This window comes from Sinocyclocheilus grahami, unplaced genomic scaffold, assembly GCF_001515645.1.
Source record: "Sinocyclocheilus grahami isolate Dianchi unplaced genomic scaffold, SAMN03320097.WGS_v1.1 scaffold1304.1, whole genome shotgun sequence".
Taxonomy (NCBI): Eukaryota; Metazoa; Chordata; class Actinopteri; order Cypriniformes; family Cyprinidae; genus Sinocyclocheilus; species Sinocyclocheilus grahami.
Window position 1 is genome coordinate 119,316 of NW_015506483.1, and position 15,245 is coordinate 134,560.

General features: G+C 38.8%; 1 protein-coding gene across 1 annotated transcript; it reads right to left on the bottom strand.

Annotated features, from left to right (window-relative positions):
* Nucleotides 1-2,324: 2,324 nt before the first annotated feature.
* LOC107569030 (mitogen-activated protein kinase kinase kinase 12-like) lies at nucleotides 2,325-13,078 on the bottom strand. Its single transcript, XM_016255027.1, has 8 exons — nucleotides 12,972-13,078; nucleotides 11,609-11,717; nucleotides 10,968-11,077; nucleotides 10,343-10,459; nucleotides 7,177-7,786; nucleotides 5,262-5,329; nucleotides 4,500-4,785; nucleotides 2,325-4,211 (listed from the first exon to the last, which is right to left on the bottom strand). The coding sequence occupies exons 1-8, from the start codon at nucleotides 13,076-13,078 to the stop codon at nucleotides 4,095-4,097; spliced, it is 1,524 nt and encodes a 507-aa protein (XP_016110513.1). The 3' UTR covers nucleotides 2,325-4,094.
* Between the last annotated feature and the right edge of the window lie 2,167 nt (nucleotides 13,079-15,245).

Below are 15,245 nucleotides of genomic sequence, written 5' to 3' on the forward strand. Positions count from 1 at the left end.
TCTGGCACATGCAAGGCCGAGGGCATTCTTGTTTGCCTTCCTGCTCAAATACTTTCTTGGGCCTTATTGTCTAAAAGTTTAGGAGGTAGAAGGTTTGACAGGGCCTCTTCTCTGTCAGAGAATTCTGACTCCTAAAGTGATTCTGACTCAAAATTCTGTCATCATTTTCTTACCTCATATTGTCCTTCGGGTTTGGAACAACATGAGGGTAAATGATGACATTTTAAATTTAAGGAGAACTAACCCTTTAAGGCGGTTTTGTTAAGGGCCTTAAGATCCCTCAAGAGGATTGGTGATTTGCAGTCCTTATCAGAGAGCTCATATTGTATGGATTTTGCTCCCGGTTTAGTTAAGACTACAGTGCAGTAATTCTTCTTCTGCCTTCCACATTATTCTAACATCTGGAGTAAGGCCGAGTTAATCCAGTTGCTAGGAAGACTGACTGGTATTGTATAAAATGACTGCTATTGTTCGTTGAACTAAATGTCTGAGGCAGTAGCTAGTGTGTTCTTAAAAGCAGACTGAAAATTATTTTCCAAACTTGTGAAGGTAGGAGCTTTATTTATTCTGCTAGTCATGAATGGCAGGTTCTACATACTAAGCTGGCTCATAAAAGTCATACTGCAAATCGAACAATAGCTAATGAGAAGACATTTGTCATTAAAGGCATTCAGAGTCAGGGCAGTTTCTAGCCAATTTGACGCCCTAGGCGAAATTCCTATTGCCCCCCTCCCTAAACAAAATATTTATATATATATATAACTCTTTTCAGACACCAGTTGCTTGTCAAATTCAAATTGGTTGTCATAGTAACGACACTAATTTGTGGAGATTCAGTGCATTGAGTTCCTCAAATCTGAATGCATTATTTGTAAATTGACTGTTAAGATAAACATTTTGCACAATTTAGTATCTTTAATAATATCATTGTGTTGCCACTAGATGCCTGTATAAGCCCTATGTAACAATCCCTAGTGGCTAAGACATTGCACATAATTTACACATACATTAATTTTATTACATTTTGATTTGGATATTATATACTATACTACTACATATTGTTTAGATATTATCAATGGCTACTTTTTTCTTTATCTGTTTTTTGTTCAATTTTTTTGTTGTTGTTTCTTGACACATTGATTTAAAGTGTCAGTTATTGCATTATTATTTCAGTCAAACCTATAAAACCCATTTGTTAACCCAAACTACATTTAAAAGCTTTATCAGTGGCATTAAAGTAACCAATGCAGCTACTTAATCATTCGTTAACGCATTAACGTCCCCTTTAAATAACGTGACGCCCTTCCCTCTGTGTATGACGCTGCTCGCATTAAGCGCTGTTGGAAGTGAATGAATTGATTCCGCATTTCGACACCTCCGTAAGAATGCATTTAACTCGACAAAGCGGTCTAATAAAGGATGTATTGATCTCGTAAATTAGCAAATTTTACTATACAAATATTTTTTAATTGGATGTTAAAGTTTATTTGGGAATATTACATGACACGCTGATCCTTTAACAATGCATTGGCGCAAAAAACGCACACCTTTTGGACAAATGTGCCACAAATACTGCCTAAACAAAATACTGATTTTGTGCACTTTATTTACTGTACCAATATTTTAAATTGGCCTTTGAACTTAGCTTTATTGCATGGCAAAAAAAAGTGTTACCTTGCCAAAGCACTGACAGAGCCCACTGATCTAATGGCGTTGTTGAGCGCTCCAAATGCAAACTTTGCATGCAACAATCAGGCAGCAATTGACAGCACTCTGATCTAGTGGCATACAGGCATCGTCAGATGGACAGTACTCTAGCCCAGTAATGTTGGGGGATCCAGTGGGGGCGGCAGTCATATTTCAGGGTGACCGTGCCACTCTTTATCACAACCCTGCTAAAAGTGCCAGTACGTGCGCTCATTGGCGCCCCTTCAGCTGGTGGCGCCCGCCTAGCTCGCCTATGCCTAGAAACGGCCCTTCAGAGTTGAAATGTGCACTTCTGTGTTAAAGCAACTCTTGTAGTTCTTTATACTAGGGGGCTTCACGTCTGGCATTACCTACATTTATATGGAGGGCAATAGTCTGTTTCTCAGTTTTCTTTTTTCTCCCGACAAGACAATATTACAATTAAGATGTTTATGAAAGATGTTTGATTCATATTCTTGTTCATAGAACCAGATTTGTACTGAATTCCACACAATATTGAAAAGTAATATATTCACATCTATTTTTATAGTTTAGCAGACATTTAATAATTATATATATATATATTTTTTTTTTTACAAGTTCACAAACAAAATGTGTCGTCAAATAGTTTGCTGTAGGATGATGGATTACGGTGTTTACATGACTTAATAACGTGACTAAAATACATCTCAATTAATTCATGCTTTTTCCAAATATACCATAAATGTATTTTTTAAATACCATCTTATTCATAGTCAGATTATTGCTTTCTATGTAAATGTAACCAATTTTAGGACCTTTGATTTTGTTTCAGTCAGAATAGAGCTGCCAATATTTATGCATTTGGACCATGTTCAGTTGTCCGAGAAAAAACATGACTTGTTCGGTCCAGTAAAGTTTTAACATCATCAGAAAAAAAAAGTGGTTCAAGTTATTATCTTCAAAAAGGTTTTAAATGGTTGTCTTAACATACATACTCTTGAAACTGGAGATTTGCAACTATTGAACCATCACCGTTATAATAAATACATTTTCAGTGCAACATGAATAAGTGATCATGTCCATGTATATAAACATCCTACTGTAAAGTGCCTACAAGCAACACAACATTATTACACATTCAAGGTAAAAAAGGTGCAAACATTTCTTAAGATGTATAAAAACAATCGATTTAAAAATTAAAATACATAAAAATGTATATCATGCATTTTGTTCTTCGGGACTTTACCCTTCTCAGACCTACATCTGGCAAGCTAAAATTCATATACATTAAATTATTGTCATTAATTTGTTTTACTTTATTTTTACAGTGCAGAAAATAAAAGTGCTTTATTCAGATTAGGTTGAAATGTACATATTGCATGTCCCTATGAAAGAAAAAGTACTGAAAGATAATCTGAGAGGTAAGAGGAGAGCAGACAGTTGGAACAGATATCTCCGTTTCATAAATCATGTTCTGTACATTTATATGTGCCGTTCAGTCTGTGTGTTGTGTATACTTGCATCCTAGGGTTTTACAGTCCTGCACTAGCAAAGCCAACCTGACTCTATATACTGTATATATATATATATATATAACTGTACATTTACACACCTGCTGATCTCCAAACCGATCTGAGCTGCCATGGTAGCGTGGCACAAGCACAGGAGAATAGTAGAAACTGGACCGTTTTTATTGTGTTTTCGTTATGTTAACAAATAGTTGTTTTCTTAGATTTAGCCTACTAAATATATATTTACAGAAATTCAGGGCATTATAGTCATAATAGAATCACATTTGTATATGCACCTTGTAAATGCTTTGGAAAGGAAGCATCTGTACATAGTAGTGAATCAGTCCCAATCCGAGAGCAACACACTTCATTTACGTCACGTCTGAACAGATAACTGGGGCGCAGTTTTGGCAGAACTACTTTATCCAGGCTGGAGGACGGAGATTCCTGTGATCAGGAGTTTCATCCAGCACTACAGATTCAATCTAGACTCTGACTTTACATCGACTGCTAACTACTAGCCGTGGACACATGAACGGACACGATTCTGGCCCACCAGGAAGTCTGTCTGCACTACACCAGCACAAACCTATCGATATCATCATTGCTGCTTATCGGGAATGCCCTGAAGTTTTTAATTGCATTGATCTGTTCGCGTAGTTCCTGTAATCCTCAACTCTAGCAGCAGGTCGCTGAACTTGTCTTGCTATATTTTCCGTGGCTACGTCTTGGTCACGAGGCAGTTTACGATCCCAAAGTTGTTATGACCAGTGACCGAGTATTTGTTCTTAAGGTGGCTAGTCGTTTTGTGTAGTGTACCGGATGTGTGCGCACGTGTTTCACGAAAATCTGTGTTCGTTTCGCTATGGTGCAACTAAAAGTGAAAGTGTGTGCTGGTGTGTGTGTGTGCGCGTTTCAGTTTTGAGGACCCTGGCCCCAGCCTCCTGCGCTCGGGGGACGACTCGGCTCTCCGCTCCCTGATTGGTCGAGTTCAGCACTGTCACAGTCCGAGTCCTCACACAACGCGCGAGTCTGGGAACAGGACAAAGAGCGTGATCAAACTCTTGGGACACATTATATATTGTCTAAACAAACACAGTCGCTAACAAAATCTTCAAACTGAAGGCAGGCTTCTTTAAGTCTGGTCCTGGAGGTCCTACAGAGTCTGCCTGCAAATCGCTTGAAGACCTAGTTCAGGTTTGTTTGCTCCAGCTAACTTCTGCAGGACAGTGGACCTCCGGAGCCAGCTCTGTAAAACCCTGCAACAATTTGTTTTTCTCAGGGCGATATGTGTTGTAAGGATTCTCTCAATACTGGTACCTCCAGGATATTTTGTTCCAGGTCAAAGTTGGCCCTCTCCTGTTCGAGGGCAGCGGCCTCTCGTTCGGACAGAGTAGGGTCTGTGATATCAACAGGGATCTCAGACCCCTGGGAGATGAGGTCATCGCTGCGATCATCCAGCCGCTCGTCGGTGTTGGTGCTGACCACGTCTGGCGTGCCGCTGTGGGAGTGGTCAGTGGTGTGGCCCTCCTCTCCCTCGGACACGGACAGGTTCTCGGAGCTGAAAGTGGATACTGATTGGCACTTGGTTATACTGGTCGGCCGTCTGCAAAATGGACATTAGAGAACATGCAACCCATTAAACAAGGATATATTCAAATTAGGACTGTCAAAAATACCGGGTTGCACTTAGGAACGGGATGTTCCTGCTCGTAATACTGCAATACTACAATAAGAACACAGTATGTATGTGTGGAACGGGACTGTAAAATAAAGTGGTTCCCTTGGCTTCATGGGATAGTAAAGTGTCCATCGAATGTGCAAGTAGTCTGTCATCCAAGTACGTTATCCAGGAACTGGGCTGGGAGACACTGACCTAGCAAGATGCCATAACTGAGCACTTTAGCATGTGTGCTACGACTCTTATAAGCAACCAGGCATGCAATGCTCACCCAGTGGGTGAAAACAAGACCTTATTTTATTATGTGTTTAGTAGTGCTGCTTCACATAAATAAAGCAACTCCAAACTACTTTAGTTCACACCGAAATTATTTCAGAAAGAATAAATAATTGTACTCTTACCGTCTCCTTGGTAAGTCCACCTCACTGTCCACCTCGCCCTCTTCTTCTTCTGAGGAAACGCCACGTCGCTGGTGGAATTCAACACAATTCGTTCAAGCATGCTTAATGATTAAGGCCCAAAACAACACTGCAAAAATAACACACGTAAATTTCTCATTTGTCTATTTTAACTATCTTTACCATTTACAGTTTTGCTGTGTTTGTTTTTATTTGCGACAAACCTGCATTATTTCTAAATGAAAGTCCTAAATGCACTCATGTAAGCTATAATGGGCTCTTCCTTTAAAGCAGCGGTTCTCAATTCCAGTCTTCACGTACCACCGCTCTGCTCATGTTTCTCATCACTTCAGAGGTTTGTTCTATTCGACCGCAAGTGCCCTGTGAAGTGGACATCACATGATATTCTGCCATGATTCCAGTTTGAAGGGAGCATATATGTTCCATTCAGAGGGCAAAGACAATTACAATTATTTATATTAAGTCACATTTCACATTTGTCTAGTAAGTTTCGTCTATGTGTGAAGACGCTGCAGGCCGTGGCATAGCACAGTTTCATGAATGAATGTTCCGAAGGGAAGTAAACTTCAGTGGATTTCCCGTGCTCAGGGAGTAGGGAGCAGTGAACACTGTGTAGGGAGCATGCCAATCGGAACACAGTTCATGCACGGAGCTCTCTTCTAACGAGCTAGTTATCTGAATCAGGTGTATTAAATAAGAGAGATATGCAAAATATGCAGAGCGGGGGGTCGCCAGGACTGGAATTGAGAACCACTGCTTTAAACTACTAAATGTTTGATCATGTGACATGTGCGTCATGTGGTAACATGTAAACTGATAGGTTTTACTCAAGTCAAATAATCCGGGAAATCAGCTGACTCGACAGTTTAAGTTGGGTCTGCTCTTTTTTAGATTCGTTTATCAATGGGCTGGTCTAGTTAACATTGCCATGTCACACTCTTAGATACAGGGTTGCCACTGTTTTCCCACTGTATTGGGCTACTTTTAAACTGTTGCGGGTTGATTGTGGGTTATGGGCGGTTCAGACTACACAATTTTTAGTTGGTTATGACAGTCACCGTGTCAGATTATGCGATTTTGACTCCTAAAATCTTGTTGTGTTGTGAAGAAGAAACATGTCAGACTAGGGGTGTGCCATATCATACCATCCACGATAATACCGGTATACATTTTTACATGACAAGTCATATCTCGATATAAATGATATAGCGATGCGATGACATATGGCGCATTTACGTTCCCTAGCGCGCACAACAACAACACCACCACAAACCCAATAGGTGTGTTCAACTTGAAGCAGCGCTGCACAGACTGATCAGTGTATGACATCAAAGTATCGCGAGAGCGGTTCTAGAGCACATTCGAGCGCACACTCTTACCGTCAAAAATATGCGAGGCGCCTATCTTTAGCGAAGTGCCGCGGCTCCGCTGGTGTAAACACAAGCATTGACTAGAGTGGCCACGTCGGAGCCGTAACGTGCAGCAGACGCGTGCAGTGTAAATTAAGAGAAGGTGCCTTGAGCGTAAACAAAAAATGGCTAGCAAACAGCGTGTTTTGCTCTGTCTTGTCGTCAGAAAAGCCCCAAAAAAGCAAAGAAAACCTGACAAAAAAATAAAACATGCTAGATGTGGTGATGTCGTGAAGCGTCGCAGATGTGGAATTGAGATGAAACCATTGAATTTTGCGTCCCGACAGCCATTGTCATTTACGAATCCCCATGACACCCTATGTAAAGCAGATCGGGCTAAAAATGTGTAGTCTGAACCAGGCTTTAATGGTTTGACATAAGGCAATACATAATCAGTCAGTTCAGTGTGGATGCATATATATACAAAGAAATCTATACTGAAAACCCTGACGATGAAAATGAAAACTCGGGAATAGAGAGATGCGCACCTGTTTGCGTGTGATCGCAGCTCGATACAGTATGGCTGATGGAGTCAGATGACTGCCGCTGGATCCTCTGGGTAATCGCACCGCCCCGCTTCCCTCTTCTCTCTCCTCTCCTACATGAGTTCGGCCCACCGCTCCACTTCGGCCACAGCAGGGTGAATCAGGGCTGCTGGAGAAGGGCAGTGAAGCGGCGTCTTCACTCGCCGTGTCGCTTCTGGGTAGAGTCTCGTCCAGACCGGCCCCCGCTTCAGCTCCACCGCCGGGCTCTCTGCCCAGGGCTTCGGTCGTGGCAGCTCCACTGACTCCGTCTTCAGCGCGGCGGGTGGAGCAGAGCAGATCTGGGCTGGATGAGGACAGCTTCAGCGGGGGCGGCTCCAGCTGGCCCTCCCTCATCACGGCTCCTGAAGCAGTTTCAGTGATGGGCGGCGCGGGTGTCGTTGTGTTGGGCAGCGGAGGCTCTCTTTTTTGGCTAGCAGGGGCAGAAGGGTGCTTAGGCCCTGACAGATCCCCGCTGCTTCCCTTGCCGCTCCTCCGGTGACGAGTTTTCACCCTGCGGGCCCTAGGTGAGGTAGGCCCTCGGTTTGCACATGGCGGGACAGTAGCAGCATTAGCACTTCATGGTGTTATAAATGAAGATATCAGAAGCTGAACTTTAATAATCTCAAAGTGAGGAGCCCTTTCCATAAATAGGGCACAAAATAGGGCCTAAACATGGGAGAGCTTGCCTGGCCTGAACACGGAAAGGACAGATTAAGAGCTCTTTCTCGATTTCTTTTTCTCTGTGGTGATTCATGACTGTTTATAGCCGGTTTATTCCGATAATACACAAGACATCATTGCTACGGTAAATACAGTATGTTTCTTCACTGTTTTTTATGAAGGGGGGCCAGTCTTTTCAATGTGATAAGTCAATCTCTTTTTTTGAGGTGGAATATTCTCACAATTGCAGTCGTATTTCTCTCTCTCTCGCTTTCCATAAATAGGGCACAAAATAGGGCCTAAACATGGGAGAGCTCACCTGGCCTGAACACGGAAAGGACAGATTAAGAGCTCTTTCTCGATTTCTTTTTCTCTGTGGTGATTCATGACTGTTTATAGCCGGTTTATTCCGATAATACACAAGACATCATTGCTACGGTAAATACAGTACGTTTCTTCACTGTTTTTTATGAAGGGGGGCCAGTCTTTTCAATGTGATAAGTCAATCTCTTTTTTTGAGGTGGAATATTCTCACAATTGCAGTCTTATTTCTCTCTCTCTCGCTCTCTCTCTCTCTCTCTGAAGTGGCCAAGAGCAGTGTGATCTGGCCTGGCAACTGTGTGCTGAGCTACAAAATACTATTTCAAAGCGCCATCTAGTGGATATTGAGCGACACACAACAAATGTATCTAATTTCCAATAAGCATATCTCTGTTTTTGACAGAAAGCATGAAAAAGCACCTTTTTAAAGGCAGCATCTGTACGCACTGTATGTGGCAATATCGATACTAGAACCTAGGGCCCTTGTCCGACAGCTTTTCTCAGCTGTCCCAATTCTCAGCCCGAGTCCGACTGGAGCCCATGACTGTTTTTTTTTCTCCTCCCCTTTACACAGCCTACTGATGCAGCCATTAGTTCAGTTCTGTTTTTAATGGCAAAGTGGTTATATTTTTTTAAATTTCTTTATTAAGGTAATTTAGAAAAAAAGTTTGGAGCATTTTTTGTTAGTTTTTTAAAGTGACGACCCAGCGGCCGACAGTGAGTTTACCGGATTTTTACCACACTTCAAGCATATCACATTATTAGTTTTAAACATTTAACCTAGATAAATGTGCGCTGTCAGGTGCATATCCAAGTGTTTGTGCGGAGAGTGGAAGCTAAAGTGAGTTTAATGCACAGAGGCACCAGCGCAATCACTTATATTTTTTTCCCTAACAGTGGAATCAACTTAATCATCTGTAATTTTTGCTCATACAGATAAGAGTAATACATCATGCGAAACTGTAAAGTCTACTTTTATTTGTGTGCACTCACAATGACAAATCATTGTGCTTTAGTAAAATAAAGAAAACAAACAGGATGCGCTTTCTGCCGTCTCGGTCTCTGTTAACTGTGGAGCACGTCACAAAAATGAATGGAAAGTCAGTGTGTGGGCTACTTGCCTCATAAACATGAGAAATATATAAAGCTCGAAATGTCTACTTTTTTTTTTTTCTCCTCCCCTTTACACAGCCTACTGATGCAGCCATTAGTTCAGTTCTGTTTTTAATGGCAAAGTGGTTATATTTTTTTTTATTTCTTTATTAAGGTAATTTAGAAGAAAAGTTTGGAGCATTTTTTGTTAGTTTTTTAAAGTGACGACCCAGCGGCCGACAGTGAGTTTACCGGATTTTTACCACACTTCAAGCATATCACATTATTAGTTTTAAACATTTAACCTAGATAAATGTGCGCTGTCAGGTGCATATCGAAGTGTTTGTGCGGAGAGTGGAAGCTAAAGTGAGCTTAATGCACAGAGGCACCAGCGCAATCACTTATATTTTTTTCCCTAACAGTGGAATCAACTTAATCATCTGTAATTTTTGCTCATACAGATAAGAGTAATACATCATGCGAAACTGTAAAGTCTACTTTTATTTGTGTGCACTCACAATGACAAATCATTGTGCTTTAGTAAAATAAAGAAAACAAACAGGATGCGCTTTCTGCCGTCTCGGTCTCTGTTAACTGTGGAGCACGTCACAAAAATGAATGGAAAGTCAGTGTGTGGGCTACTTGCCTCATAAACATGAGAAATATATAAAGCTCGAAATGTCTACTTTAAAACGAAGCAATTCAATCGAAACAAAATCTCTCTCTTTATGTAATCCGACCATGTGAAAGGTGCATTACGGAGATGGCGAGTCAGCATCGTCTACTTTATCTATGCAGCCCGACACTGACCCAGAAAACAGTAATTTCTTAATAAATAATTAAAATATCTCATTGCTATTTTTCCCGACACATACAGGTTTGGAAAACCATGAGTGTGCGTGAATGATGACAATATTCAATTTTTTTATAGTTGTACTCTAAAATAAAATATTTAATTAAAAACAGTATAAAATCTTTATTATTAGATATATCTTGTTTGGTTTAACCAGTGTTTTATGTGTATGTTATAGGAGTATATACTGAATGTGTGTTTTACCTGAGCAGCTCTTTCTCTTTGAGCTCCAGCTGCAGCATCACGGCGTTGAGCTCCATGTACAGATTGTTGGCTCTCTCTAGCTTTCTCTCGTAGTGATCTCTGATGTCAAGAGCATGCCTGTTAAAAGGAGTCAGATGTCATGCTCAGTAACAACCCTTTAAAGGACACAAGGACACACTGCAAATGTCCACTGCTTTATTTCTTCTCTCTTTCTCACAACACAGTTGCTGTGTAAATAAATACACAACGTATAACCTCATCAAATATGCTATTTTGGTGGAGTTCTACAGGAGACTGAACGTGTCAGTAAAAAAAAAAAGGTTTCTGTGATTAATTACAATACATTAATTTTCAACACTTTAATTTTAGTGTCCTTGTTACATGTTCCATGTACTTACTACAGTAATAACAGTAAATTATGCATGATTACATGCAACTAACCCTAAAGCAATCGCTAATCCTAACCCAGTGCTTTCTTAGAGAAGTACACTGTAAGTACAGGTAAGTGCACATACTGTAAAATAAAGAGCAAACCAAATTCAGAGTTGAGTTTTTGAGTTGAGTTAGCTGGGCTCTATTAATGGTTTTGGCAGGACAGCGTTTTGTGCATGTGTCTGTTGCTGACCTGAGTTCCTCTCGTCGCCGGTTGATCAGCTCTTCATCCAGACGGTGAAGACACGTGCCCTCTGACTTGATCTTCTCAAAGTGTTGCTTGACCTCCTCACGCCACTCGGCCTGCACACACATACAGAGATGCACAATTCTGGATCTCAAATCATCAGCAGTCACTATCTTTGGCTTTAACAACACTGTTGAAATGGCCAGAGATGTGGCACTCACTTTTGTCCTTTCTATTGATTTCTTCAAAAATGCAACTCAGTGGCTTGAATATGATGAGCATGTTTTTAATTTCTGATGTAAAATGTTTTATATTATTAAAGCAGGAAGTCAAAAGGAAATTTTTTTTATTGCATGACAAGACAAGTTTAGTTCAGATTGTTAAATGACATGTTGTGACACCCCAAAAACATGAATTAGTCAAAATAACGATTAAGCTGTGAACTCTCACATGGAATAAAAATGTCAGGGAAATATGTTATTACCTTTAACTTAGAGTCATTAAACCTTCCTTGAAAATGGTTTTTAAACTGCATTTCTGGGAACTAGATTTTGAATATATTTTGTCTTGTTGCATTTCTAGGCAAACAAAAGTACATACTTTACGTTTCGCCACACATGACGTTCAGAGCTGAATGAACGTCTCACCTGAGATTTGAAGTAGGTCTCCTGCGGGGTGGAGAGCACGTCTGCAGACGCGATGTCCAGATGCAGCAGAATCTGCCTGAACGACGGCCTGCTCCTGGGTTTGCAGTTCCTACACACACATGTTAGCATTACAAGAGCCACCTAGAAGTTATTACCAGTCAGTTAAATAATCTCTGCTTATTGCATCTTCTCCTTGTCATTTTGCAGAGAAAAGAAAAGTGTTTTTTCTTTCACTTTAGCATACTTTTAAAAAGAGCTCATTAAGGAAAGAATACACTTTTAGTGTCAAATGAATGTAATGTTTTAAGACACCGAATTGAATCTAAAATGCCATTAAATGTATTGTACTGTAAATTTATATTACATGCATTTGGCTGAACTTTAGTGTTTTTGACCCACTTAAATACTTCAGTACATCTTTACATATAATTTCATAATTACTGCTATGGTCTGTAAAATATGGTTAAAGTGTTACTGCCGAATGTACTGACAAATCATTTATTGAAAACTAAAATACATTTTAATGTCATTTCTATTGAAAAGTGTATGTCATGTTTTTTAAATATGTGACCCTAGACCACAAAACCTTAAAAGTCTTAAGTGTAAATTTTCGAAATTGAGATTTCTGAATAAATAAGCTTTCCATTGATGTGTGGTTTGTTAGGATCGGACAATATTTGGCTGAGATGCAACTATTAGAAAATCTGGAATCTGAGGGAGCAAACAAATCTAAATATTGAGAAAATCATCTTTAAAGTTGTTCAAATGAAGTTCTTAGCAATGCATATTACTAATCAAACATTAAGTTTTGATATATTTACGGTAGGAGATTTACTAAATATCTTCATGGAACATGATCTTTACTTAATATCCTAATGATTTTTGGCATAAAAGAGAAATGTATAATTGTGACCCGTACAATGTATTGTTGGCTATTGCTACAAACATTCCCGTGCAACTTAAGACTGCTTTTGTGCTGCAGGGTCACATATATTTGTAATTTGAGATTTTTAGTGAGGAAGTTGCAATTCAATACATTTTCAATATATAAACTTTGAATGTACTATTAAATAACACACTACAATTACAGCTAGAATCCACTACTTTACATGTGCTTTAGTCAACACATCAAAATGAGTGTACACGACAAAAGATTATTAAAACAGAATGATTTAAAATGAACTTTAAGCTAAAACGTTTAATCTGACATTATTACAAACTGCACTTTTTCAAAGTCTACTTAAGTGTGTTAAGAAACACAGTCACGACAGTACATCTCTCTGTAAGTTCACTTAAGTGGCTTTTCATGACATTCAAATTATATGATCTGCAATACAGCTAAAATTCTTTCTTGGTTTCTCACCAGCACTGTCTGAGCAGGATTTTGAAGCCATCAGGGCAGCTTTCAGGAAGAGGCAGCTGCAGGCTGTTGTTTCCCACGCCCCAGACGTCAAAAAAATCAAATGTCATAAATCAAATACAATATATAAATATACATACAAAGTTCACAAAGTGAAAGAGGTTAGCATGAGCTGCTGTTGTTTTATTGCAGCCTTTTAAACTGAATTTGGATTCTCAGAAGCAGAGTTGGAAATTGCTGGGGCTTGTTGGCAAAAATGCCACCAAAATTAATAATAATGCCACCAAATTATTATTATAACATAAGATATAGTTAATGATAATCATATGAGCAAGAGTGCTGTTTTCTCTGAATATCCACACAATTGCAAATGTGATATTGATTTTATACAACAGTTCAATAAACGACAATATTGTGCACTTTTGCTCCATTTCCTTTACAAACATAGCTCTAAACAAAGTCACAGCTGAGCCGCTGAACGTCTCCGAGCAAAACACAGCAGTGCTTCATGATATAAATTTAAGAATTTGACAAAGATGACACATTTAATAAGGTTGATTAAAATGCCATTACAATGGAAATAAATAAGTACAAGTTTCACAATTTGAGTTGAATTACTGAAATAAATGAACTTTTCCACGACATTCTTATTTATTGAGATGCACCTGTGTATTATATAAGAAAAAAAACCCTGATTGCAGATCAAGGATGTGTGACATGAGAAAATGTTTTTTTTATATGTGAGGTAATAAAAGAGCAATTCCAGCAATTTACGGACATGACATTTGCAGTCCAAATTTGAAATAGAAATTCTCATAGAATATATTCATTACCAATATATTGAAACATCTGTATATATTTTCCTGAACGCCTGGCAATAGAGTTCAGACATCAGAAAAATGTCAGTCTATAAAAGTGTTTTATCTTTTTAGATGAGGGAAATACACATGCGTTATGGACATGATAAAAAAGTTTTTGGGAAACAACATATATTATACACTTTCTGTGAATGACAATGCACAAACCAGAAGCAACAATATCTGCCGAATGGAGAAGGGTCGGCTCTTTACAGAGCATAAAATATACTGTATATCTATTCTATTTTGATTTTTGTTTTCACATTTTGACATTCTGAAAGCAGAATTCATCCAACTATGGGTATAAACCTGGACCTATATATCTCTAACTGCTGCAATAGCATAAAACTCTCCTGATATTTTAATAATAATTACAAAAGAACAAAATAAGGCATATTTCGTTACCTTTTGAAACTTGGAAGGGTTCAATTTGAGCAGATGATTTTACCATCAGTGTCATCGTCAGAGAGCACTTCCCCAGTACATTCAGCATCTGCTCATATGTGTGATCTCAACCATATTCTCAAAACTATCGTTTTCAATGACTTCAAAATCAATATTTTGATAGCTGGCAGCTTATTCACCACATGCACCATCAAATGACAGTGACATTTATATTTAATTATGTACAGTAATTGCTCTGCAGTAAAGCCATTCAAGCCAGTTCAGTTTTTGCTGATGATATTCTTTGGGTATATGTCTGTCATAATTATGAGTGAAACCTCATGTCATCGTTGTCTACCAAACAGTGCCACCTTGAGGAATAAAGGTGAATTGCACTTATTGAGTTGTCAGATGTTTAATTATTGTTGCACAGGAAAAATATACTTACATTATTACATACCTCGGGTCGCTAGTGACCCTATAAACTTTATATAAAATAATTAATCAGAAAACAGACATTCTTTTAGAATTTTGTTCTTGTCATATTATTTATAATGAATAGATTGAGGAATACTAAGAAAGTTGATGACTAACTTTAAAAAATGAAGGAAAGGGTAGTGAATGACGTCCCATTTCACTAAAGTTGCATTTAAGGATTAACAGAGACCTCTGCTGTGTATTTAAACTTTGGCCTCTCAGTTAATTAACTTACTCCATAACCATTTGCATTACAATTTTAGTTTTATGTATAGCATGTGATTATACAGCATGTAATCACACCATCTCTCAGGCTGTTAAGACCCACATTAAAATAATTTCACATCAGTCTACAGCAGAGACAGATTCAGTTATAACCTAAACATTGATTTGACGCTTTTAAATGATCCAATAGACCCATGCCGCTCCAATTTATTGTTGATCAAGATCATTTAAATGGGTGGCTGTCACGAAAACTTGTTTTAATGACACAAACATGCATTAAATAATTAAGATACAAAACAGGTTAAATAAAAATATTCTGAATATATAATATAGT

Bases quoted from the DNA above. Each gene is read 5' to 3' on its own strand.
- LOC107569030 (XM_016255027.1), bottom strand. From the start codon at position 13,078: ATGACATTTGATTTTTTTGACGTCTGGGGCGTGGGAAACAACAGCCTG. The intron at 11,078-11,608 runs GTGAGACGTTCA...ATGTGTGTGCAG, and splicing joins AGACCTACTTCAAATCTCAG to GCCGAGTGGCGTGAGGAGGT. The intron at 4,212-4,499 runs GTACCAGTATTG...TCCTGTTCCCAG, and splicing joins TGGAACAAAATATCCTGGAG to ACTCGCGCGTTGTGTGAGGA.